The sequence below is a fragment of the Chiroxiphia lanceolata genome, chromosome 11 (genome assembly GCF_009829145.1).
Source record: "Chiroxiphia lanceolata isolate bChiLan1 chromosome 11, bChiLan1.pri, whole genome shotgun sequence".
Classification (NCBI taxonomy): domain Eukaryota; kingdom Metazoa; phylum Chordata; class Aves; order Passeriformes; family Pipridae; genus Chiroxiphia; species Chiroxiphia lanceolata.
In genome coordinates, this window is record NC_045647.1 from 15,798,739 (window position 1) to 15,823,358 (window position 24,620).

General features: G+C 48.0%; 2 protein-coding genes across 4 annotated transcripts in view; one reads left to right on the forward strand and one right to left on the reverse strand.

The window, feature by feature from the left end:
• The window catches only part of STAB1 (stabilin 1), a 63,215-nt gene extending 60,793 nt beyond the window's left edge, over positions 1–2,422 (forward strand). For all 3 annotated transcript variants that reach the window (XM_032699453.1, XM_032699454.1, XM_032699455.1), the window contains exon 70: positions 1–2,422. In XM_032699453.1, coding sequence (XP_032555344.1) covers positions 1–51 — 51 coding nt within the window. In that variant the 3' untranslated portion in view covers positions 52–2,422.
• Positions 410–24,620, reverse strand: part of NT5DC2 (5'-nucleotidase domain containing 2) — a 27,725-nt gene continuing 3,514 nt past the window's right edge. Inside the window, exons 2-14 of the mRNA XM_032699458.1 lie at positions 20,466–20,650; positions 19,614–19,688; positions 17,905–17,960; positions 16,198–16,291; positions 12,611–12,739; positions 9,671–9,731; positions 8,938–9,040; positions 8,347–8,448; positions 6,895–6,976; positions 3,929–4,015; positions 3,419–3,559; positions 3,131–3,195; positions 410–2,656 (exon numbers count right to left, since the gene is read on the reverse strand). Coding sequence (XP_032555349.1) covers positions 2,395–2,656; positions 3,131–3,195; positions 3,419–3,559; positions 3,929–4,015; positions 6,895–6,976; positions 8,347–8,448; positions 8,938–9,040; positions 9,671–9,731; positions 12,611–12,739; positions 16,198–16,291; positions 17,905–17,960; positions 19,614–19,688; positions 20,466–20,650 — 1,442 coding nt within the window. The 3' untranslated portion in view covers positions 410–2,394. The remainder of the gene's footprint in view (positions 2,657–3,130; positions 3,196–3,418; positions 3,560–3,928; positions 4,016–6,894; positions 6,977–8,346; positions 8,449–8,937; positions 9,041–9,670; positions 9,732–12,610; positions 12,740–16,197; positions 16,292–17,904; positions 17,961–19,613; positions 19,689–20,465; positions 20,651–24,620) is intronic.

Consider the following 24,620-nt stretch of genomic DNA (forward strand, 5'->3'; position numbering starts at 1 on the left):
GACCCGCCCCTGGCGGACGCCACCACCGACCCCCCCGGGTTCCCGCAGTGACCCTGCACGGACCAGACCGGCCCGCCGCGAAATAAACAGCTCAGCGCCACCGGCTCTGCCCGCGCCTGCCCCCGATCCTCCCCCCGCCCGCCCCTTCTCACCCCCCAGCCCAGCACCCGTCACGTCCCCGTACGAGGTGCTGTCCACCAAAGCCTCCAGCACTCGGGGCACTCAGTTCAGCCGCCCCAGGGACTCACGGCCCCCTCTCCTGCACTGTTGATGTGTGACAGCCCCCGGGACACAGCAGCCCTCTCCTGCTCCCTCACACTGCCCCCTGGTCAGGTACGAATCAGTCAGTCAGTCACCACCCCACATGCCCCGTTTGACCCCCCCCGCAGTGAGCTGGTTAGTCAGTTAGTTATACATGCTGCAGACGTTTATTGAGCTACACACTACACACACCACAAAGACAAATGCCACGTGCATCTACTACAGCTGTTGATTAGAGCAGCCATGTTAACAGGGATTGTCCAGGCCACTGAGTCCGGAGCAAGGCATCCTGAACGTCTGTGATGGGCTGGCACGTGGCACAAAGACAAGGCAGTGAGACACAAGTGACAGACTGAGGGGCCAGCCTGGCACAGCACCAGGGAGGAACATGTGGAAACCTCTGTGTGTGTGTGTGTCTGTGTGTGTGTCTGTGTGTGCGACTCCCACGGAGGGTTGCTGACACACCTTGCACTTCAGCGCCTTTCTCTGAGTCAGAGCTCCTGGCAGAGGGTCCTCCACACCAACCTCTCCTTCTGCTGCCCCCACACTGACAACACCCAGCCCCTCCAGCAATCCCCGCAGCCCAGCGCTCACAAGCTCCACCCATGCTAATCTCCTGGCCCTGCAAACCCACAGCACTTACCTGCTGCACAGACAGGCTCTGCAGTCACTCATTTCCTTGCCTGCTCACTACCAGACTCAGCACAAGAAGTGCCTCCATTCGCTGTTCCCTCTCTCCTTCCTGTCACCTCAACACCGACTGCCCCGTGAGCAAGCTGGCACTGTCACCCTTATTGCCATCTGCAAATGGTGCAGCAGTGAGGGGAGGACCAGGGCAGCCAATGTCTCCACCCCTTCATCCTACAGCAATCACTTCCCACACACCAACCAGCTTTCCAATGGCACAATGTTCTCCTGTTTCCCAGGGCCAATGAGCAGAGTGGCACAAAATCTCAACAACTCCTCCCCACCTCAACTGCCCCTCTACCCCTCCCCAATGCCCTGCCTGGCCCTGGGGCAGTCTGAAGCCTGTCCAGGACCAGCATAGCCCGAGCCAGGTGAAAGCCCACTTTCTGCACCTCACATCCTAAAGCAGCTCTCACCTGCCTGGGCCTCCAGACTGTCACCTTTGTCCCATCCTATACGCTCTGACATTGCTATTAGCACCTCTTTGCTCTTCCTCCTCCTGAGGAGGCACCACATGGCTTTGCATGGCCACACTCCCCTTTCTGACCCACCACACCCAGCAGCACTTCACACCCACACCAGCACCCTCCTTGGACAACCTCAGCAGCCCCTCTGTCCCCCTTAGGCCACACATCTCAGTGAACAGAGGTGGAATGCCACCACCTCTGCTGCCAACCCTGAACCTTCCCTGCAAGGCTGAACACATCCCTCTGCAACTCACAACAGACCACACCAACTGTCAAAATGGTGATGTCACATGACACCAAGCCAAAAATACTGACAGTGCACAGCCCTAAACGCACTCAAAAACCAGGTATGTCACAACATTTGAGACCCTGTGAACTACTCCCAACACCCAGGGCTTGCCCATCCTGCACAGTTACCTAACAGTTCCCTACCAGAGTCCCCAGCTGGACAAACCAGACTGGTGGGGAGCAGGAATGGGCTGAGGGCTGCTGGTACCAGTTCTGGACAGGTAACACTGCTGATGCTTTGTCATCCATGATGGTTGCCCAGCTGGCAGCCCTGACCCCTCCCTGTCCACCTGCAGAATGACTCACACTGCAGTCCCAGGACATGTGGGCAGCTACAGCCCTGACACACCTTGTCACCCCTCCCATGGGTTGCACTCACCAAGCACTGGAGACGTGGGGCTCCGTGTCTGAGCCACTTCTCTGGGCACAGAGCAGGGACTGGCTGTGTCCCACCACCTTCATTAGTTCTCCAGCTCCTAGAGAGGACTCCCTGCCAGAGAACGAGCACCCAGGCTCTGTGCAGCCTATAACGCACCTCAGGGAAAGGGATGGAGCCAGTGAAGGGAAAAAATAAACACACCATCTACACATGTACGCAAGTGTCAAACGCCCTTTAGTGGTGGACAGAGGTGCTGCCGCCGAGCGGCCCCACGACAGGCCCGGCCGTGCTGCTGCCTGCAGTACCTGCCCCTCACCGAATGTGCACCATCTCCTCCAGGAAGGGGGTTTTCATGCAGCCCGTGCAGAGCTGATCCATCCAGAGTGGGGCCTCGTGCTGCAGGGGGGTGCGCCGGGGGTAGAAGGTGAAGTTCACGTCGTAGTTGAGCAGGCAGCTGATAGAGGCCATGTAGATGTCGGAGAACCGCACCAGCCGGCGAGAGAAGTACGTGGGGTTGTGGAAGGTGCGGAAGATGCTCCCAAACTGTGGGTTGAACAGGTTCTTCGTCAGCGACCTGAGAGGAAAGAGATGGTGCTCTGTAGATAAAACTCTGGTCACAGATTCTTCCGCCTCCACATCCTTAGCCCTGGGCCACCCCAGCCCCAGAAGCATTAGATCACACTAAGTACCCTCCCCTGCAGGTTGGGATGCAGACCAGTCCCTGTGCAGCAAGACTGGGATGAGTATTCAATGCACTCTGCCTTGTTACCCTACCTGTTACAGGCAGTGCCAGGACCTAGAGTAGCAGACAGCCCACCAACCCCTCCCAGCACTCCCCTTTCTCACTCTGCCTTCAAACCAGTCCAGTGTCCCAGGCTCAGGACTGCACTGCTGCATCCCACTCCTCCTCCACGAGGCAAGTGACACCAGAGAGGACCAGAGTCCAACAGCTGCAGCACCACTGTCCCCAAAGCAGGCTACAGAACAGACCCAGTAGAGGCCTGAGAGGCCCTGAGAGACTTTATCAGTGAGGGGGGACAATGTTCACCTGATCTCCTGTCGTTCCTTCATCCACTCCAGCAATACTTGCTTCGACTCTGCATCCTGATACATCTGCAAAGACAGCAGCAGAACCACATACATCATTCCTGCAGGCCACATCTCAGCTCCCCCCAGTTTCCACAGTAACTCACAAACCCAGAGCCCACTGCACCAGGAGGAGGATATTTTTGAGAACCAAAGCAAGATGGTACATTCCCTCATTCCCATGCTAAGCCCAAAATGCAGACTGAGAAGGTAGCACATTACCTGTCCTGCTCAGCCAGGAGCTGTTTACCTGCATTCTCTCCAGCAGCCCTGTCAGAGCCTGCTGCCAGGTCAGGGAGTGCATGTACTGCTCTGTGTTTATGATCCGGATCTCCGTCTCCAGTTCAGGAACGATGGCTCCAGTCCTCCAGCCATGACGCAGCATGAGGTCCTGGAGGTCACGCAGAAAAAACAACCATGAATTCAACATAAAGACTGAAGGCCAAACACAACCCTGGTTCCTAGAAGAGTGGTCTTGTTCCCATTTTGGATTCTCAGGGGACAGCCATCCATGGCCTGTGCCAGTAACAACCATTTCCTGGCCAGCAGGATCAGCCGTGTGAATCACCTCGAAATGGGGTGCTTGCCTGTGCCTGACAGAGCATGGGGAAGCTGGTGTGTCCTGAGTGTGCCCACTGACAGCCTGCAGAGCACCAGCAGAGACCTGAGCACTCAGACCAGGCCCTGCCTTATCTCCAACCCAGCTGCAGCCACACGGGCTTGCTCCCGCCTCACTGGAGAGCAGAGACATTTCACTCACCGCAAGGTCACTGTACAGATGGTCACCAAAGTAGAGCACTTTGGACCCACGCCAGCCCGTCAGCCTCAGGAAATCAAAGAGGTTACCCTGCGAGGGACAGGAGTGCAGAGAGAAACACGGTTACAGGCCACCTTACCACATGCAGCTGTGAGCACTCAGAAGTATCAACCCCCCACTATCTACACCCAAGGGTTTCTGTCCTTCCCCACCTCGCTTCACTTATGTGACAACCCCCCTGTACATTCCTCAGCTTTTCTCAGACTACAGAATAACTCTTTGGAAGAGTTTTTGCAAATAGGCAATTGGAGGGCACAGCAAGTCAAAAGGACAACATGGACTAAAAAGGCAACAAGAGGAGACAGTTTAGAGGTCATGAGACACCTAAATTAGAAAGTCTGAGGATGGGGAGAAAGAACCCCAATGTGTTGTGGGTTTAGAAGTTGTTAAGCTCTAGTGATAATGATTTCACTTCATAGGGTGCACCAGAGAGAGGGTGAGCACCATCATGCAAGGCTGTTCTACATCACTAAGCACCATCCAACCCCAAAGATTAACAACACCCACATGTTCAGAAATTGTTTAACCAAGCCAAAAAGCCAGGCAACTTGCACAGATTTACAGCTGAGTAAAACAAACCAAACCCCAAAGCACCAGCTCAAGCACAGCACTGAGCAGCTTTCAAGGCTTTCCAAACATCCATCCACACACAGAGGACACTTCAGGGACTACCCTTCCATTTCCACAAAAGTTTTCCACATGAGTCACAACAGAAGCAAAACCCACTAGGAAAGGAAAAGGCTCCATCAATGCCACGCAGTCAGTGCAAACCTGCAGCCCCTTGGCAGCCATCCCTCCAGCCACTGCCAGGAGAGAGTCAGCACCTGACCAGGCAGAAAACCCCCAAACACAAGGCTGCTCCAAGAGCAGCCAGGAACATTTGGCCACTGGCAGCTTGCTGTATGTACGGCTAAGGGTGCCCAGAACCAGGGTGCTGGGCCTTCTGCTGCTGCAGCATCACTGGAGCTGAGCAGACTTCATTTCTTACACACTGTTGCTGCTGTTTGCATAAGGGTTCCTCAGGATTCCACTGGCCCAGCAGGGAAATGGACCACAGCTTTGGGGACAGGACAGTCCTTTTGCTGTGCTCTGGTCACCTTAAACAGTGGACCTGACAGCCAGGAAACTTGTGCTTGGAGCTCCACAGAGCTCCTGAGGCAGCAGACCAGGGGAGGGATGGGAGTACGTAAGTATCACACAGAAAACACCACATCTATCAGAATGGAGGGACTAAGGGCATCACTCGAACTTCCCAGTCCCCAGGGTAAACCTCCAACTCCTGATATCCCATTTGTGGGACATATAAATGCCATACAGCCATGCTCCAGGGGACAGGAACAGCTCAGGGGCCTATGGCAACACCACCAGAGCAGCAAGGTCCATGGCCACTAACACTTGACAGAAAGAAGGATATTGTGGCACTCTAAGAAACGAAAAATCCTGGAGACATGGTGGGCTACAACCAGGATACACGCTCTGTCACATCCCAACAACTCCATGCAGTCAGATGAACATCATGATTGGGGGAGAACTGGAGAGGAGAACAAAATCCTACTCCATCCCTCCTTCCTCATCTTTTCCCTTCCTCACTGCACCATTCCCTTGGGTGAGCAACCTGTGGCCACAAGACGTAGGTGGTCAAGAGCAGGATTTAATTCAGCAATAAATTCTAGAAATAAAAAGCTGAGGTGCGCCTTTTCTCCTGAGGGAGCTGCTAACCCACTGGGAATGAGCTTTACTTGCATGTTCCCAGCTCCTGGCAGAGGCTGGGACACTATCCCAGCACTTTGGCAGACCCACCGGACAGGCCAGAGGCTTCCCAACAGCACTACTCAAGGACATGACCCACTTTTCTACCACAGGTCAGGTCCCAGCTACTTGACAGCGATCTCACTAACAGTTTCTTCCCGTGGGATTGGAGAGCTCACATAACCAAGAACAAACTGTCCTAAAGCCAGAGGCAACTTGTCTCAGGGGACAGACCAGCTGCAAGGACAACAACCCGGGCAGCAAGTTCACCAGAGTAACAGCTCATCCTCCGGACATGCTGGTCCTTCAGGAAGGGGCACATCAGGAGCCAGGCTTTGTGCCCTATTTGATCACTTTTGTTTCTCTATTCTATTATCCAAGTGCACCTTTTCCAACCTTATGGAGAACAATTTGGAGTGAGGTGTGGAAGATAGCTGCATATCCATCAGATTTTAGAGAGCTGTGCCCTCTTAGCCTGAACTACCACACTCTTGGGAGCACCTCCAGGACAACAGTTTCAGGAGCAGGAAGAGCTGAGGGAAAACGGCCAACATTGGCCACGCTGGACAATGTCGGACCAGAGCTCCCAGGGTAAAGGTTTCACTGTGCATGGGGGCAGGGGACATTCACTGACCCCTGCTACACATGCAGAGGATGTTTCCCTACCACCCCATCTCACACAAACAGGGCAGCAGCTGGGAAAAGCCCAGCCTGGCAGAGATAACTCAGCACAGGTTCCCTTGGCCACAAAGACAAGCACCCCACACCTTAAGTTACCTGGCCCTGCTCTGCCTTTCCCCCCTTGTCCCTGTCCCTCCATCCCTAATGCCAAGCCCATGCTGAAAGCATTCTGAGGGACAGTGTCCTACCAGGCCACTGCCCCCAGCCAGCACAGAGCCCAGAGCGTGGCTTCTTACAAACACCCTCTAACCACACATGTGCTCTCCTCACGGACTTTTGGGTTTCACTTTGCAAACACCAAACATGCACAAGTGCCCTACAGAAGAACCCATAATTTTCCCTCACCCTGACCAAGCAGATTTTCCTGTTTTCCAGTGATTTCCAGGCTTTCCCAGTGATTTCCAAAACTGCAGGCATGTTGTAAGTCCCAACCATTTCAGACTCTTGCTTCACACCCCTTATGCACCCATTCACTTTACCTCTTTGTAGATCTTTCCCTTCTCCAGCTGGTTTATTTTGTCCCACTGCAGTGAGCCTTTATCATCCAGTTTTCGAAAAGGTCTGGGGAAAAAAAGGGGGAGATGTCAACTCCTTTTGATTTTAGGTGATTGTTACCCAGCAACCAGAACATCTGAATCAGGAAACTTGTTTACCTATGTAACAACTCGAAATAAAAGCTCTACATGAGCTCTAACTGACCTTCTGGGCCTTCTAGACTTTTTTCTCAGGGGAATAGAAAGTGTGAAAGGGAAATATCTTTTCAAAATGCTTCCACTGGCTGTAACCATTTCATGCCAAAATCCCTGACAACTCTACTTTTCACATACAGAGGAGAGGAAAATAGTAACAATAATGACTCCCTCTGAAATGCTAAGGCCAAGAAGGCTTTGCCCTGAATGACTTTGTGTCCTGTTCCAACCTGGCTGTGCCCCAGCCCAACCAAGACCGTAGAATGTCCTAATAGGATACAGCAAGTCTGCAGAGTGGATGGAAAGCAGTTCTCATGCTGATCTCGACCCGAACTGATTCCTGCTATTCCTGAGGTCTTTCCATGGCCCACTACATGCATGGATCTTAGGCACCAGACAGCCATAGGTTTTATCTCCAAGAGGGCTGGATCATCATCACTCCAGGCTGTGTTTGAGAGACACTTCACCTGCAGCCCATGAAGAAAACCTTTACCAGGTTATGAAACAGCTTATAAAACCATTCCATAGGTTTACTCCTGTTTGTGACAGTGGCCTGGGAAACAGGAGAGGAAAATACATACAAAGGAAAGAATAGACTGATCCCTCAAGGGCAGTAATTTCTGGTCAGTCGTAAGCTGAACCAACAAAGCAGACACAAGTTCCCAAAGCAAAGATTCCAAAGAGAGGACAGCAGCCTATGTCCCTTGGCAGCTCCTAACTGACCACAAAACCCAGCTGCCACGTACAAAGGCTTCCAGAGCTGCCAATTACCAAACAGCATGTATCCAGTAACTAAACAAACCCCCCAGAACCCTCAAAAAACAAACCACACAGATAATTGCGTGAGGAACAGGAAAAGGAAAGATTTTGTCACACTCTCTAGACCTAGAGTCAAGAAATGGTCAAGCTCTCATGCATACCATTCAACTCCTCTCTTCTTTCTGATGATTTAAGTACACTGTTACCCCTAAAAATCTAAATTAAACCCAGACCATGAAAAAACTCATGAGGATTAAACAGCCAGTTTTAGAAGCACAGTTTCTGCTTGGCTCTACACATCCACTTATTCCCAGAGTAGCCAATTTTCATCTTCCCAGAGAGAATCTGAGAGGGCAGCAGAAGGCTGGCTGCCTACTGAGCCTACATGATGCTTAGCAAACCACTGCTTTTTTGGAAGGCAGAAGGAGCTGTTTATCCAGGGAGGGGCCCCCACAGGCAGCAGCACAGCCCCTGGACACGTACTTCCTGCGGTCAGTGAAGAAGTTGGGCTTGTCAGCCTGCACGATGACCATGTCGAATAGGTCCCGCCAGTTCTTGCCAACCATGTGTTTCATTCCCTTGTCCCTAAGGGCAAAGGAACAGAAAAATTAACAGATCCAGTCTCTTTTTCACCCAACACCACATCTTTACAACAGTCTGCCCTAAATTTATTCTCATTTCAGTAACAGAGAAGAAAGCATAGAGATTTGTGAATCCCCCAAGGCTGTCTCATTGCACTGGAGTGTTGATGCAACTTTGTTTCAAGCTGTCCCACCCTTTCTCCTGCACCATGGGAAGTCCAGTGAAGTCTATGATGCAGCAAGAACTGCTAGAGGTAACACAAAGTGTCAGCTCTGTACTGCTGTGGTCAGCCACAGCCTTATATTTTCTTCAACAAGTGAGAGTCAGTGCTGTGGAGAGCACTGTGGGGTGCAACATTCACCACAACCCGTCCCCAGAGAGCTCTGCTGGCTATTACCACAAAACCCTCCACCATACAACTTCCAGGTGCCCCTAGGAGGGACTGCCCTGCACAGCTCTTGCTGAGCCTTGGTGTGCAGTAAAGGAACTCACACAAAGCTAAAGGGACTGTTTGTGATGAGGAAGAGTTTCTTCTTGTGGTTCACCAGGCGGTTCAGCACAGCATAGATTTCGTCCCCATGCAGAATGTACTGTTCTATATCAGAATGAAACAGTAGCAATCAGAACATTTTGGCACAAGTCATGATGATCACATTTGTATAAAACCAACCCCAACCCAGCCCCTGTGCCACTAAGGATGCAAAAGGTCTGAGTTGGATCCACCTCAGGCAGGCAGGTAGTGAACCACTATGGTGACAAAATGGCCTTCCTCATCCCCATCCACCCCATCTAAAGAGGAAGACCGAGGAACTGAAAAGCCTGGTAAAAAAGAGGTTTGATACCAAACTCTCACAAGGGACAGGCACGGCCACTCCAGGCCATGTTGCTCACAGAAGCTTCCTTTCCCCTGAATGACCAGGAAGCCTTTCCCAGATGGTGCCTTTCCATGTTCACATCATGCCAAGGACCATCATCCCTCATTTACAAGCTGAAGCAAAACAGAAACATGAGCAATGAGGTAGCTGTTTCCTTCAATAAAATAGGTCTTCCACCTGCCCATAAATGCCACTCTACCCTAAGCTGCCTCTAGGCACGGCACGATCAAGTATTTCAGTAAGTTCTGTGTTCCCCTGACTCCTGTGACTGTGTAGGGCCAACACAGACATCTTACCCAAAACACCCATAGTATGAGATGGATTTGGCACCAGACCTCCATTTAACTCACCCAGATCTTTTTCAATCCATTTGTACATCACTCCTTTCACATGAACATCTCTAATTGCATCCTAAAGAAAAGGGCAGGGGAAAAAAGTTTCAGTTTTACATATGGCATTCCTGTTTCCCAGCATGCAAACTCACTGTCACCTCTGAGGACCAAGAGTAATGATCCATCCCCTCCCTGCCGAATGAACAAAAGCTGCATCAGTGCTAAGCAGCAAAGCTTGCCCAGCAAGGCTCACCAACGTGCCAAAAGAAGAACACAGTGGCTGGTTCAGCTAATGCAGTACAAGGGGGAAAAAACTCAAAACTTATCTATGAAAGCTCAAGTTCCTTCCAGCTCCTGGAAACCAGCACAGGTAAACACACAGGTACCAAGGCAATACAGACTGTGCAACTCCAGTGAATGGTTATTCACTGTCCCAAAACTGTACTGGCCCAGACACAGCAGGCTTTGATTTCTCCCTATACCTATGGAAGCTCTGCCAAATGTGACCCAAAGGAGTGTGGCTGAGGCAAACAGCAGCAGAGGAGAATTTTTGATTCCAAAATGCTCCCCACAAGTCAAGGAGGGCCACAGCTCCTGGCCCCAGGTGGCCAGTGGGCACAGGCAGAGCAGAAGCTTCCATTAGGAGGGTGGCACAAAGCACAGCTGGGAGGGAGGCAAGTTAAAACAGATGTTGTCAAGGGCATCCAAATATCCTCTATTTTCCAGGCCAGAGGCCAACATGCAACACATTTTTGGACACACCCAACTGAGATTCCGCCCAAGTCTCCATCCAACTCAAGACACACAAAACCCTTTCCAGAGCAGCAACACAGTTTGCAGTGTTTGCACATGCAAATGCTTGTTTTAACAGTACTATTTTCATCCCTGACAATTTATAGAGGTAAACAAATGCTGCCTTTCCCCAGAACCTTTAAATCCCTGTTACACTCTGTGTGTCCCTTTGGGAGTTGCCCTTACAGACTGGAGTCCCACACGGGCCACTGACATCACTCCACACTTGCCCACACCACCACACAGTCACCTGGTAGTGCTGCTGAAACCTGCTCATGACCCCAAAAATCATTTCCTGCAAAGCTGCGAGAGAACCAGAGTTTACAGCTTAGATGGGGATGGTGGAGGAGGAGGCGTTACCACTTCAAAGAGAAGTTTTAGGAGTCAATTTCCACCATGTGGATTTGAATGGTAAAAAGGCAGAGGTCACATCTCATTGCCTTATTGGAAAGAATCTGAACAAAGAGCAAGAGCTCCAACAAGAAAGTAAGTTTCTCTTAAGCAGCACTGGCACTAAAAGCAAGCAATGCTTTGGATTTTTGTCAAAACTACCTTTGCAGAGGAGAAAGAAATTCAAGTCTGCTCTTTCCCTAAACCCTCACCACTCAAAAAGCAAAAGAAGGGAAAAAAAAGAAAAGGAAGATCTATAAGGTTCTTGCAGGTAAAATCTTGGTAGCCTTGGGAGGTGTCAAACAGGGCTCCAAAAAACTCCTCCAAAGGAAAGCAGGGTAAACTGTACGTTCTTACTTTAAAATATGAAGCAACCAAACTGGTGTGACAGGACTACCTGGATTACATGTCAGCCTTTCCACTGCCTCAGGGTCTGCCCTTTTGACTCAGCACAGTGTCTGCAGCACTTCTCCAAATGCACAGCCCTGCATCAGCAGTACCACTGAGAGGTACAGAAGGGTGTCAGGTTTAGACACATCTTAATCCACTGTGAGCCAGTGCTGTACTAAAAGTTGGGGCTGTGCAAGTTCTCTGGGACATCTGTCTGTAGGCACAGAGGGGTCTCTGTGCTCATGTCCAAAAGTCTGAGGGCTCAAGGACACCATTTGCCCTGTACTGAGCATGTATTAGGCTGTGGCAATCGCCCCCCACCCCGTTCTCTACATTTCAATTAGAAACACGTCCATTTTGACCTCAAAAGAAGGTTCAGAAGAACTCTTCACAAAAAGCCTCAGGATTCAGCTGTATTCCCTCTTCTCATTTTCCCTACCCCGAGAGCAAAAACAACAACCAACACCCCAGAACCATGTTAAGGTCTTGTGGGAAATGGGCTGGCATGCTGCTATCAGGCACTGACAGAAGGTCAGAACACAGGCTGCAATCCTGGGCTGCAGCCCCGCTGACAGGTGGATCCTTATCAGAAAAGCAGCAGCACAGACATGGAGCTCCATTTCCCTAACAGGACTGAACAGCCAGCGGATGAGCCTAAGCTTCCCATAAGGCACAAACCAAAAACCCTTCTCCATGGAAAAAGGAATGCCATAGGGCTTGGAAGATGTGTTGTCTGTCAGCATAAGTCACCCAGAGCAGCAATCTCAAGCACTTACATCTTGTCTGCAGCAATAGCTAAGAAGTCAGACAGTCTCCACTAACAATGCTGATAATCCCACACAGCCCTTTCAAGTGCCACTTAGCACCTTGGAGTAAATGACTCATGAAAGCAACAGTCACCCACTGGAAAACATCCCCAAAGGATCAGACTACTGTGCAGCTGCAAATGGAAGAGGTGCATTCTCAGAGCAGGCAAGGAGAGTTGTTTCACAACAATCACTGTATAAAGCAAGCTGTTTGGTACATGATCAGGCCAAGCTTCTTCAAAAATGAGATACTAAGAGGAAAACACAGTTTAAAAGTCTGCAGAACCCAAAAACTTTTACACAAGCTTTGTGACCTATTTCCCATGGAAGGACCTTCAACCTAACCAGCCTAGGCACTCCTGCACAAGATAGTGTACAGCAACAGCAACTCTGTAGTACAGATAGAAACCAAAACACGTCCTGAAAACACACCTTTGAATATTCCCTGGTAATGCTTGGATCTAAAGGGACAACAGCGCTGTCATATCAGGCTGCTCAGTACCAGCCCCTTGGGTTTGGGTGCTGCAGAGCTCACAGCTCTGGTGTGGTATGAGCTGTGGGACAGTTGACATTTACTTACAGATATGTCCTTGTAGAGATGCACCTGGTCAAACTCAATGCCATGAGTTATGAAGTAATCAATGACTGAAGAGAGCAGTGTCATCTCAGGAAGAGAAAAAATGTCCATAAACTGCTTAAGTGATGGGCCCTGGAAAGCAAAAAATTAAAGGAACACATTAAACGCAAAAATACTTAAAAAAATATCAAAGCCAACAAACAGACTAATATCACCCAGTAGCATCTGGAAGACATTCCAGGCTAACAAAAACACTAGCATGGAAAGTCTCAGCCAGTCAGCAAGCAGCCCTCTCTTCTACACTAAAACACTAAGCTAGTGCACTAGCTTAGCACTTGACAAGAGAGAGGCTTCTCTTTCACATAAATCATTAAACAAACCCAGCATCATTAACACCATGGGGTTTTAAGGTGGGGAGTCAGTCCTAGACAGTGATTTCAACCCCATGCCCTCTGCTTCCCACCTGGCCTCCTGACATTAATACAGGTGCCAAAAGACAACACTGCTACAGAAGCAGCCATGGGCCTTGCTGAAGGTGGCCCATTGCTCACCTAAACCAGGCTTTGATACTGGACACATGGCACCAAAGCTGCTGAAAGCACATCCCAGTGAGGTTTCACAGGGCAATGTAAGAATCACTCCAACAAGTCATTTGTCAATGCCTGTCTGCCCTTGAGTCACTACAGAAAACCCAGAGTGGGCACAAAGAAGAAAAAGGACTTCAGCCCACCCAGCAGCCAAGTAGAAATGGACAATCAAATCTTGAGCAAAGAATAACTCCCCCTGCATTTGGCAAGGCTGCAGCTCTCTCATACATTTGCTATTGTTATTGCCTATCAATTACAAATCTATCAGCAGGCCAAAGCCAACTTTGGAGGCCTGCCAATAAAATAAACTTGTTTATTCTGTATGTACCACCCGTGCAGAGGACAATGGTGAGTCTCAATGGCAAGATGAACCTGGCATCAATTTTTTCATCTTTCATTGATAAAAGTTCCAGACCAGACAGGGGGACAGTTACCAAGGTCTTGTACATGGAAAACAATTTGGGAAGTGCACAGACCTCCCAGTGAACTGGTCACCAGCGGTGTCCTGGCAATCCAGTTACATCATGTCTGTGCATGTGAGCTTTGAGCAATCCGGGACTGACAGCTGGGCAGTTCAACTCTCTAGGATAACACTGGCCCACATCAGAAAGCATTTATTGCAACTGTGTGAGAGAGAGACATGAAAGCAGCATCCAAAAGATCACAGAAGGTACAGATGGTAGAGGCTGACAGGGCACATGCTGCCTTAATGACAAATGTGTGGCCCTGTTGTGCCAGGATGTAACAACAGAACACCTCCCATCTCGTCTGGTCAGGCAAGGGTGGACTGAGGCAATACTGGGGCAACACAAACTGGGGTCAAGAAAGACAATGTAAAAAGGACAATGTGCTGAGGGTTATATAGTTTCCACTCACAGGACAACTTTACCTAGAGCAGAAGAGAACACAAAGGGCCACACCACACAGGGTGGTGCTGCTCAGGGGTACTCACTGAATCCTTTCAACACTTCTGTCCATTTTGATGCCTAGTTGCTAAGGGAACATTTCTCCCACTACCAAAAATAAAATTTCCTGAAAACAGCCTTCACCCTTTTTCCTGTTCAAGGATGCTGGGAAAGAAGCAAGAGGGACAAACACAGGCAGTTCCTACTGAAATAACTAGGTATGGGATTTAGCAGAGTGCAGCAGAGCAATGGCCTGTCCTGGGGACAGTTAAATATTCAGTGTTAACAGCAAAGATTTACTTGTAAACTTCAATTTCATTTTTGTGCCTTGTGTGGTTCACCTACAGGTCCTGTTCCCTTTAGTGGCCTTGACTTCCTCAGGCAGACACAGTGACACAAGTCAGGATGAAAACTGGACTACATTTTTAGAATGCTATATATTGTTTTTCCATAACACCCATAAGTTCTCCACCTTCACCACAGGCGTGTTCTGCCAGTGAAAGCCAAAGCAGCTGCAGTGTCTAACCCTGGCAAGATCTGTGCCCACCTACTGCAGGTGTTGGGCTACCAGAAGCTGTCCACTCCTGCTAACAGAGAATCAAGAAAACCCTCAAGGGAGAGTATTCACACACTTCAGCTGCATCAGTCCTGTCTGTCTTATGCCTTGTTGCCTGGAATTAGTGACTTGTCAGACCTTCCTGTTACCCACACAGCAACATCAGCATGACAGACTGCAGAGGACAAGATCCAAGATAGCTGCCAAAGGCTCACTCCACACCAGCAGTCATCTTAACCCAGATGCTTTCCCACTAATGTGTCAGTGGCACAGGCTGAGCAGACACTGCTGGATGCAAATGTCATTAGTTGTGAATACTTTCATTCTCTTTGGGACCCACTTATTAGTTCATGGGGTTCATTACATTACTAGGAGAGGAGATTCACCTCTTCACAAAGAATAAGTTGCTATCCCTACATCTATGGCCAAATGTTATACTGAATTTTTCAATACCAGCTGCAGGAAAGAAGAAAGTACCTGGTACATACAAAGCAGCACTGAAAGGCACCTTGGCATGAGCACTTGGCCCTACAGAAAGCCACAACTCGAAGATTTCATGTTTACTATTATTTAAAAAGAAAGGTGAAATCATCTCAAGTTTGCCAGGAGTGAACAGAGTTGCACAGCAGGAGGATAACAGAGTGCAGCTTACAGACAGATATCAAAGAAACATTTTATTTCAAAGCTGGAAACATCACTGAGCTATAAACAGAGTATATACTTATCCAGAAAACAACCACTCAGATTAATTGTTCCCAAGAGAGAGAAATCAAGAAGTGGCCTTGCTGTAGACATCACACAGCAGGCTCACAGGGGTATTACCAGAGGAAGTGTGCCCTTCTCCTTCCAGCTTCCCTTAGGGCAACAAAGGGCAAGAGACAAAGCAGTTCTGAGGGAAAGGGATGTGAAGGTCCTGCTTGCCCACAGCACCACACCAGACACTAGAGGAAGAAAAATCTCTCCCAACTTCCTCTAGTTCAGCAACCAGAGGATTCCTACAGCTCCCACAGACAGAACATCAGTACCTTACTATCCTCAACACTCCTGGATACCAACGCTATGTATAATGTCCACTGAGGAGGCCTGAAGGGGTGTGGAGGGGGATCCCTTCCATGAAAGAAAGAAATCCTACCCAAAGCCAAAGAGAGGAAGGTATTACAGCACCCTGCTGCAACACACAGACCCCCTCCTGCACAGCCCGCTGCTGACACCAGCACTGCAGGCTGCCCTGGTAGCTTGGGAGCCAGATTTGGCCAAGGAAGAAGCAGAGAACATCTCCCTATCAGTCTTCAAAGCCATTCAGCTCTAGGCCAATAGCCCTAGTGTTTAGGAAAGCTTTGCAGATGTCTCTCAGATGCTAAACTGCTAAATAACCTCTGGGGCATATTCCCACTAGAACAAAAACACACACTGCAGCTCACAAGGGACCAAGCTTTTCCAAGGGAGGCTGGAGTCGTTTACATGTGCCTACAATTCACTCTGTTTTCCAAGCTGTTAAAGAGCTGCTGCTGCTGCATCACAGCAGCCAAGGGCTTACAATACCTTGCCATAGAAGTCACTCATCTGGTACAGGGGGATGTGCTGCGTCCCACCATAGAGTTCGATTACCTCTTCATCAGGCACGGGTTTGAGCCCTCTAGACACAAACAAAACAACAGTTTGTCAGTAATGCCCAGCCTAGAAACTGCACAGAATGAGAATATGGGGAAAGTGGGCTTTTTTCTAAAACTCACAAATTCCCCTTGCACACAAGAGACAGAGACCCTGACGGCTCTCAAGATTCACATAAAATCTTCCCCAAGGCATTCTTCAGATATCTTGTTTGCTCCTTCAGGTTAATTAAGGGGCTTTATCCACATTCCAGCAGAGAATCCAGCCAGAGACTTCTCTCTGCCTGCTGTCAGTCTGCTGATGGGACTGCCCCACCACCTGACTGTGGCAGCTCCGGGGTAACCTCCTGCTATGAGGTTTCTCACCGTTCAGTGAAAAGGTGTGGGAAAAGGGCTTTCTGAAAAAAGAGTTTCCTTCTTACTCAGCTTTCCTAAGCAAAACATCAGGTTATCTGACTGCTGCAGGTTTTGCTTCTTGTACAATTTTTGATGGCTGTTTGCTCAAGCAGTCGGTAACTTTCCCTTTCTCCTTTCCTACTCAGTTATGGTACAGCCTCTGAGAAATTAAATGTTGCCTCAGTCGTGCTCAAAAGCAAAGGACAGTCTAGGAAGAGAACACTCCAAGAAGGATAGCTACAAAAGGACACGGGGGGGAAAAAAAAGCTTAAATGTGTTTTCACTAAAAATCTCTTTATGACACTGAAGTAAAATATGGGGCAGCACAAACCCCCTGCTCCCCCCACCCCCCAAGCTGGCACTCAAAGAAGCCAATTCTCTCTGATTATGAAACTCCCTTCTCAATATTCTCAGAGTGTTTACTGTAACTGAAGCTTAACAGCAGAAGGGCAGAGATCAAGAAAAAAACCCACACTGCCTTCCATGCTCAGGAAATACAACATAGGATTTACAAGAGCTTTGCTGCTGATATCTATAAATTACAACTTTTTACACACTAACCCTCTCCTCTTTGGGACAAAATGTTTTCCCAGTCTCCAGTCTCACAGCTCTTTGGACAAAAGTTTCCTCTGCACTGTTTCAGCCACTTATTCCAAAGCACACCCACCTCTCCTTGGAGAACAACAAAGGAGAATGAAAAATAGGACAAGCAGGCCTTAAAGTGAGCCCAATTCTGATGCACTATTACTTTATTGACAAGTCTGCATTGCTTTAAGATGTAATTTGCACATCCAGACCACTGTCCAAGGCCCAGTAGAGCACTGCTGGGATACACTCCTGCCTGGAGAAGACAGGTCTGTGTGTGAACCACGTGCTGAGGAGTCCTTTCCTAGTGCCATGTCTGCTCCCAGGTGCTCACCCAGTCCCACTGCAGCTGCAGCTCAGACACCTCGCAGAGTACGTGACCAGATGTGTCATTAACCATTACAAAAAGCTCCAGATCTTCCCACCCACACTTGGCTTGAAATGCTTGAGAAAAAATAACTACCTGCAATTATATGCCAGGTAAGCATTTGAAGCAAGCACAAACAGGATAAGCAGGACAAGACTGTGCCCTGCTCAGGAAAAAAAAAAAAAAAAAAAGAAAAAAACCAACAACATATGCCATGAACATACATTCAGATGCAGAAATCCACCTTTGCATACATGGGCATTTAGAAAATGATTTTCAGAACTGACAGACCTATATGCCGTCCCCAGCTGCACATAATGGAAAGCATCAATCTTCATGAGAAGACTCTGTGATAAGGGATAGATATTTACTGTTAGAATTGGGCTACTGTTAGAGTTTACACTGAAACCTTATTAAAGTTTAAAGTGTCACACAAATGACATTTAGAAAATAAAATTCAATATGAACATTCCACATCCTGTGTACTTTGGGCAGCACTTACTCTCCAGCTACTTTTACACACAGTTACTCTTATGGTGACTTTTTACTGGCCTCCCTGGCAAAAGACCATCTTTCTATGAGCCAAAGTCTGTTACACTCCAGTTTGTGGACACAGATGCAGGGGGAAAAATGTTTCTGTGACTCAAGACAGCCTCTTCTTATCTCCCTTTCAGGAGCACACACATTCCAAAGGAGCTTTGTGTGCACAAGAGATCCATTTCTCCTGACATTTATCTTAAGCAGAACTAAGTGGGCAAGTTTTGGTTTAGAGCACAGCTGTGCCCAAACATGTTCTTCACACGAGAGCTCTCCCCTCACTTCACCCCCTCCCCAGGAGACACTAAAGCAAAGATGTTCAGGAGCACACCAGGCTGGTAACATTAGAGCTTTCTTTGCATTTTTGGTATCAGACTCCCCTATTCATGAGTCATCCCTTCTCCTCCATCCATCATTCTGAAGCTGTAACACAGGTCCTCGGGCACGGAAAGCAGCCTCACACTAAACCCACATCACTCTGCATCTTGCATAAGAACACACATCAAACTTCTTTCATCAGGAAACCATATCAGTGCAGCTTATTACACCGTGGGCAGACCTCCCAGTAATTTGTGGAGTGCAGGCACGTATGCTGAAGTTATACTTAGACTGGCACTACCCCGATTTTTGGGTGTTTTGCAAACTCTGATCCTGAGAAAAGGGTCCTCACCTTCTACTCCCTCAAAGGGCCCTGTGCTTTGCCAGGCCACTCGCCTGTGTTTCTCTGATATACTGGCCAGAGATTTAAACAGAGAAAGAACCTTCTGTTTCTCACACATCTACCTCTTACTTTGTAAAGCCAGAGGCACAAGAAAAAGCTACTACAGTGAAGCAACTTCGCTGTGCTCCCACCTGAGTGCCTGGCTGCAGCAGCCAGGATGGTATCACTGGGCATGAGGCTTTCAGGGAATCAGTCCAAAGCACTGAAAAGGGTTAAAGCTACTGCTTGCACTTTGCTTGCCTGTGCCCCTAAGAAGCATGCATCTCAAGTAGCCTGGATCTTATTCCAGGCAGTTCTATTATTCGGGGTGGGGGGTGGGGAAGGCTTCCTAAAGCATTCTTCTGACAAGTCATTTCTATTATTAGAGTAAGGCATTATGCCTCTGCTCCTGGCAAGTACTTGTAGATGCAAGATTGAGTTTTGTTTAAATTTCCTGAAAGACAGAAACCATCACACAAACAAGCTCCGTTTTCAATTAATTAGCCTGTGCAATTAAATGACTTTTAAATTGGCAAGGCTGTTTAGCAGAGGCCTTTGCTAAAATGTCCCATTCTGCCAGAGGCCAGGCAAGCAAAAAAGACATAGTTCCCTTGGGAAGAACCCATGCAAGGAAAAGCACAGCCACCCGGACTCACTGGTAATTTGGTGATAGATGTTAGTGCAAGCAATGACAGAAAGTATTTCCACTAAAAACATAACAATGGAAGACAAAGCCCAGGAGAGTGAACTTTGTACAGCTTACCTTTTGTACATCATAGTGAAGTCCACGAATGGCAAACCCTGGAATGTAGTCATACTTTGCAAGCCCTTCTGGATACTGGGAAGACAAACAGCAACATCTTTAGAGCATAAGGACTGGATAATCAACAAAATCATTTCACCTGTTGAGCTGGCTTAGTCCTATTAGTCATCTCACCCCAGGCATAAACTGACCAAGGAACAGGTGTGCTTCATTTTGCCCCTTCAACAGAGAAAAGGGAGGAATAAAGAGAGACATAAAGGATCAGGATCCCCATAACTAATTTCTCTCATGTAGGGGACACTAGTGAAAAAATCAGATTCACTGAGGCAGTGAGGACACTTCTGCTAAGCTCCACTCAATGCATATATTTGGCACATATTGGCACTGCAGAGCCCTCTAAACAGAAAAACATGATGAGAAAAAACCCACACGGAGCAGTCACCTATTGCAAACAGGGTGTCTGCTCTGGGACATGCTGCAGAGTGTCATCCACATCAACTTGCACATGTCAAGTCCTGTACAGCCCCGATGTTGGCCCGTGGTTCATGTTTATCCACCGTGTGTACCTCGAACCAGCAATTCCATAGGCATTATTTCCACAGTCGAGTAAAGCTGACCAGACCTTTCCTAGACTAAGGCTCCCACTCCTTATTTATAAAACCTCAGGAATGCACAGCACTGTAAATTGTCGCAAAGGAAATGAATTCCATGGACAGAGAAAGTTTTCTGCAATCAGACATTGTGAAACATGAAATCTATCTCAATAAAACGAGCAATTGACACGTGCACAAAGCGTGCACAAGCACAGCAAAGACAGCAGCAAGTTTAATCGAGTGGAAATTCTTTCATTACCTTGAATTGTTCTATTAGGATGTCTCTGGCAGTGTTGAAAATCATGGAGTGTAGTAAATTAGAATACTGTGCTAACGTGTAATCGTAGTCGAAGCCATAGATCTCCACGTCTCCCAGGCTGATCTCATTGTTAGCGTAGATAGCGGCGGGGTTGAGGAGGTTGCAGACTCCTGGTGGAAGGAGATCTAAGAGAACAGAAAGGGGAGAGGTTGGAGAAACTGAGAGGATCACTGAAATTCAGACTTTTTGTCCTTGACCTGACAGCAGCTGGAAGTAACACACAGCAGCAGCAAAGGAGCACAGAGCTCTGCCAAAGGCTGCTGCTGCTAAGTCAAATAATCCTCCCTGTGAAAAAAACACACTGTGAAACCTCTGGCAAACCTCTGGCTGCATCTGGAGATGATGCTCTCTATCTACTTGCACAGTAAGACTGGCCTTTTGTGTCAGAAAGCTGCAAAACAATGTCCCCTGGTCTCTGGCCTCCATGAAGCAAAGCAGAGCCGAGGTTTTGAAGTGTCAGATTTCTGGCTGAGCGCAGCTGCGGTTTCAGTGGGCTCACAACGTGAGAGGTGCTGTGATACATCACCAAGAAAACACACACCCCTCACTCAGAACTCAGCAAGCAAGCAGCCCAGCTCTCCTCTCTGGGAAATTGAGATTACTCCAAATGAGAAAGTCTGAGGTTTGTCTATTGGCATTTTTTGTTTCTCTCAGAAGCAGCCAGACTTCACAGAGAAATGCTGCAAGTGCCATTAGGGCTTTTTAATTTTTTTTATTGATTAAGAGGATAAAACAAAGTTTTGTACAAACACCAACAACACGTAAAAACCCCCACAGGCTCTTGGAGCACTAATACTGATAGCAACAAGTTACCTGCTTTCCTCTGATAAACAGCTGTGGAAACAGCTCAGCCCTTGCCTGTGGTTTGTCAAAACAGGGTTACTGTTCAAGATGCTTGGGAATAACACTTTGCTCCCCAGACCACTGGGAAAATGGGGTTAAGTGACCAAGCAGCTCAACTACCTGTATATCCCTTTCCAGAGCTAGTCCAGAGAGGAGAGCTTTAGCTCCACTACAGTGGGAGAGGCAGGAACAAACCCTTCCCAGGCTTCCCATTCCACAAGAGCTGTCCACTGCAAGATGAGAGTCAGCAATAAAAATAGTTCCCTGTGGCAGTTGCCTAGTCACAAGCACACTGAGGGACAGAGGGGAAGGAGACATTTCCTCCCTCTTCAAAGAAGGGTAATTTGCTCTTTGAATGATAGGAAAAGTCCAGACATTTTCCAGGTCCTACACAGCATCAGTGGGTAGGATTTTTTTTTCCTTTCCTACCTTAACTTTTGGCTTTTAGTAAGAATCCCTGTGCCGGTTCTTTAGTGCTTCCTTGCTATAAAACCAAGTTTCATCTGAATGTAGGACAAAAAATACATTATTAGAAAGAGATACCAGCCATTTCCAATAAAGACTTTGTCTGGAATTATAATGGAATTGAGGTAAAAGTCCTAAGTACATTTGTGAGCACTAATTCAGAGAGGTGACTAAAGTAACAGGATTGAAATATATAATAATATTTATTTTTCAGGAGAAAACAAATGGGTATGTTACAAAACACAGCCATCCCTCTCTCCTAACTCACTTCATTTGGCCTTCAAATGCAATTCACCAGATCAACTGGAAAGGAATCACTAGAAAATAAAGCAGTGTATTAAGGCAGGACTGACTTACTGGCTATACTTTGGGAACAAAAGCTCCCTTTGAGTGGCTCCAATGGTGGCAAAGTTCCTGGAAGAGGCTGAAGAGAGTGGATACAATCTGAGTATTTTCCACTGGGATTTTAAACGATGGGAAATGTAAATAGGATTCAGATGATCACAACTTTCATCCTTTCATCATAAATGCTCTTTGCACCATAAACAAACAGAGCTCCACTTCCTGTCCTCACCTCCAGATAACTTGTGGGAAGACCTTTTTCTAAGCATATGCTGGGATTTGCAGGGTGGGGTTTTTTTTTCCTCACAAGGTAAATGATGATACAACCCCAATCACATCTCAGGGCAAATGTGCAGGGCTTTCCTCTTCTAATGAAAAAACTTTGTGCAACAAATGCACTCGCTGCTACAGCATCCCTACACAGAGGTCAAGCTCTTCCAACATTCCCCTTTTGCTAACAGATTCAGGACAACACAGTTTGATAGTGTGAGAGCAGCACAAAATACCACTGCCTGAAACCCACCTCTTCTTTCACAGAAGACATAAGAACCTTCTGGATTCAATCACACGTCAGCCACTACTTTTGCAAAAACCCCATTAGGAAAAGCCAAGGGAGTGGTAGGAGTTTGTATCAAGGAGAGGGTAGTGTGAGCTTCACCAAGCAAGTCCTATCTGTGATCAGAAGATAAGCAGTAACTGTGCCCCAGCATGATTTATGAAGCACATTTAGACCCACTGGATGAAGTAATGCTCCTCCTTGCCAGCTTCAAACATACAGAGCCTCTCTGTGCTCTGACAGCCTCTTGCCCCGGTCCTTTTACCCCACTCAGACATTTTGTCACTGACTTACACAGCATGTTCTCTCTTACCTCATAAGGGCTGACAAGGAATAGCCAAAATGCTTTATCCCCATTGCCTCACACACAACACGTTCCCTACACACAGTCCCTGGAGCACCACACATCTCCCTGCTGTGTTTCCTGTCACACATCACTGTCACCAAACCAACTGGCAGCTTGCTCTGACCACACCATCACCCTGCATATTAAATTACAGTAATTTCAAGGTCACTGATCTCCTAGAAAGAAGGAAAACACCGGGTTTCAGTCTAGGGATTCATGCACATTTGGCTCAGTGTGAATGTCCATTTGGAGCATCCCCTCACCAGAGCAGCAGGTGTCCATCTCCTCTTTAAGCTCATCCAGCCTCCATGCAGGTTCCAGCTACCACAGGGCAGAGACAGGAGCTGGGAGCACAGGCAAAATTAGCTTCAATACAAGCCCCCAAACTTGCCTGGGGTTTACTAAGCCAGGTTTCAAGAAGCTTGGTTTAAGTGTGGGTTTGGTTTGGGTTTGCTTTTTTGTGGTGTTTTGCTTGTTTGTTTGTTGCTTTTTATTTTTCAAGATAATCACCTGGGTGGTTACTGATCCCGAGTGCTTAATCAAGTCCTGGGCTGCAAACTTGGGCACTGCTGCTCTGCTGACATTCTGCACGTAATCTGCCAGGGATCTTTGTCTCAGATTTCCTGGCAATTGTCAAATCAAAACAAACAGACACCCTCCAGAAGCTCATGAAGATGCCATTTTTCAAGAACTTTTGCTTTTCCTCTGCCAAGACACCATAACAGATTGCTGGACAGATACGAAAAATTACAGCAAGAAAAAACCAAAAACACCACCACAAGACAAAAATGAAAAACAGTTTTGGATATTAAAAAAGAATAATAATCCCAACTACTCTTTCCATCTGGGTCCTAGCTGGAAAGGCAGACAATATCACAGTTAGTCACTCTCTACTCAGCACTTTGCCCAGGAAGTGTGACCGAAGGGAGAACGGGCGTGAGCACATCTGAGGGCAGCAGGGGAAAAGCAGCTCCTGCAACAGATGCAGCCCCAGGAATCTGCTCACTTGCACAATTTGCTCTGGTTTGCAGCTCTGACGGTTTGAAGGGAAGTGTCTGCATGTCCAGGGCACACGATGAAACTCTGCAACAAAGGCAGACCACAGGAAAGCGTGTTTGATCTCGTGCATCTCTTACACCTTTTACAAGGTAAACGTGCAACATCCCCTTCATTTTACCACTGTGAGAACATGAACAGCTGCTTAAATTGACTGTCTTCACCAGAGCACAAGTGGCTCTTCCCAGGCAATAACCCACGTTGTTCGAAAGCAATAACACTCGATCCCCAACAGGAGAGCAGAGATGGAAACAAAAGCAGGTAATTAACTGTGAACAACGACTACGGACACCATATGGCCCCTTCTGATGTGACAAACACTCTGGACAGGAGATGCAAAGCACGTCTCCCGCTTTTCTGAGCTCCCAGGGTACCAAGAGCATCCTGCAGGAAATGCTCCTTTTCTCTCAGCTTCAGACCGAGCATGTTAGTGAAGAATAACACATAAACGAGGCAACTCACACCCATCTCTCACACCCTTTGTACT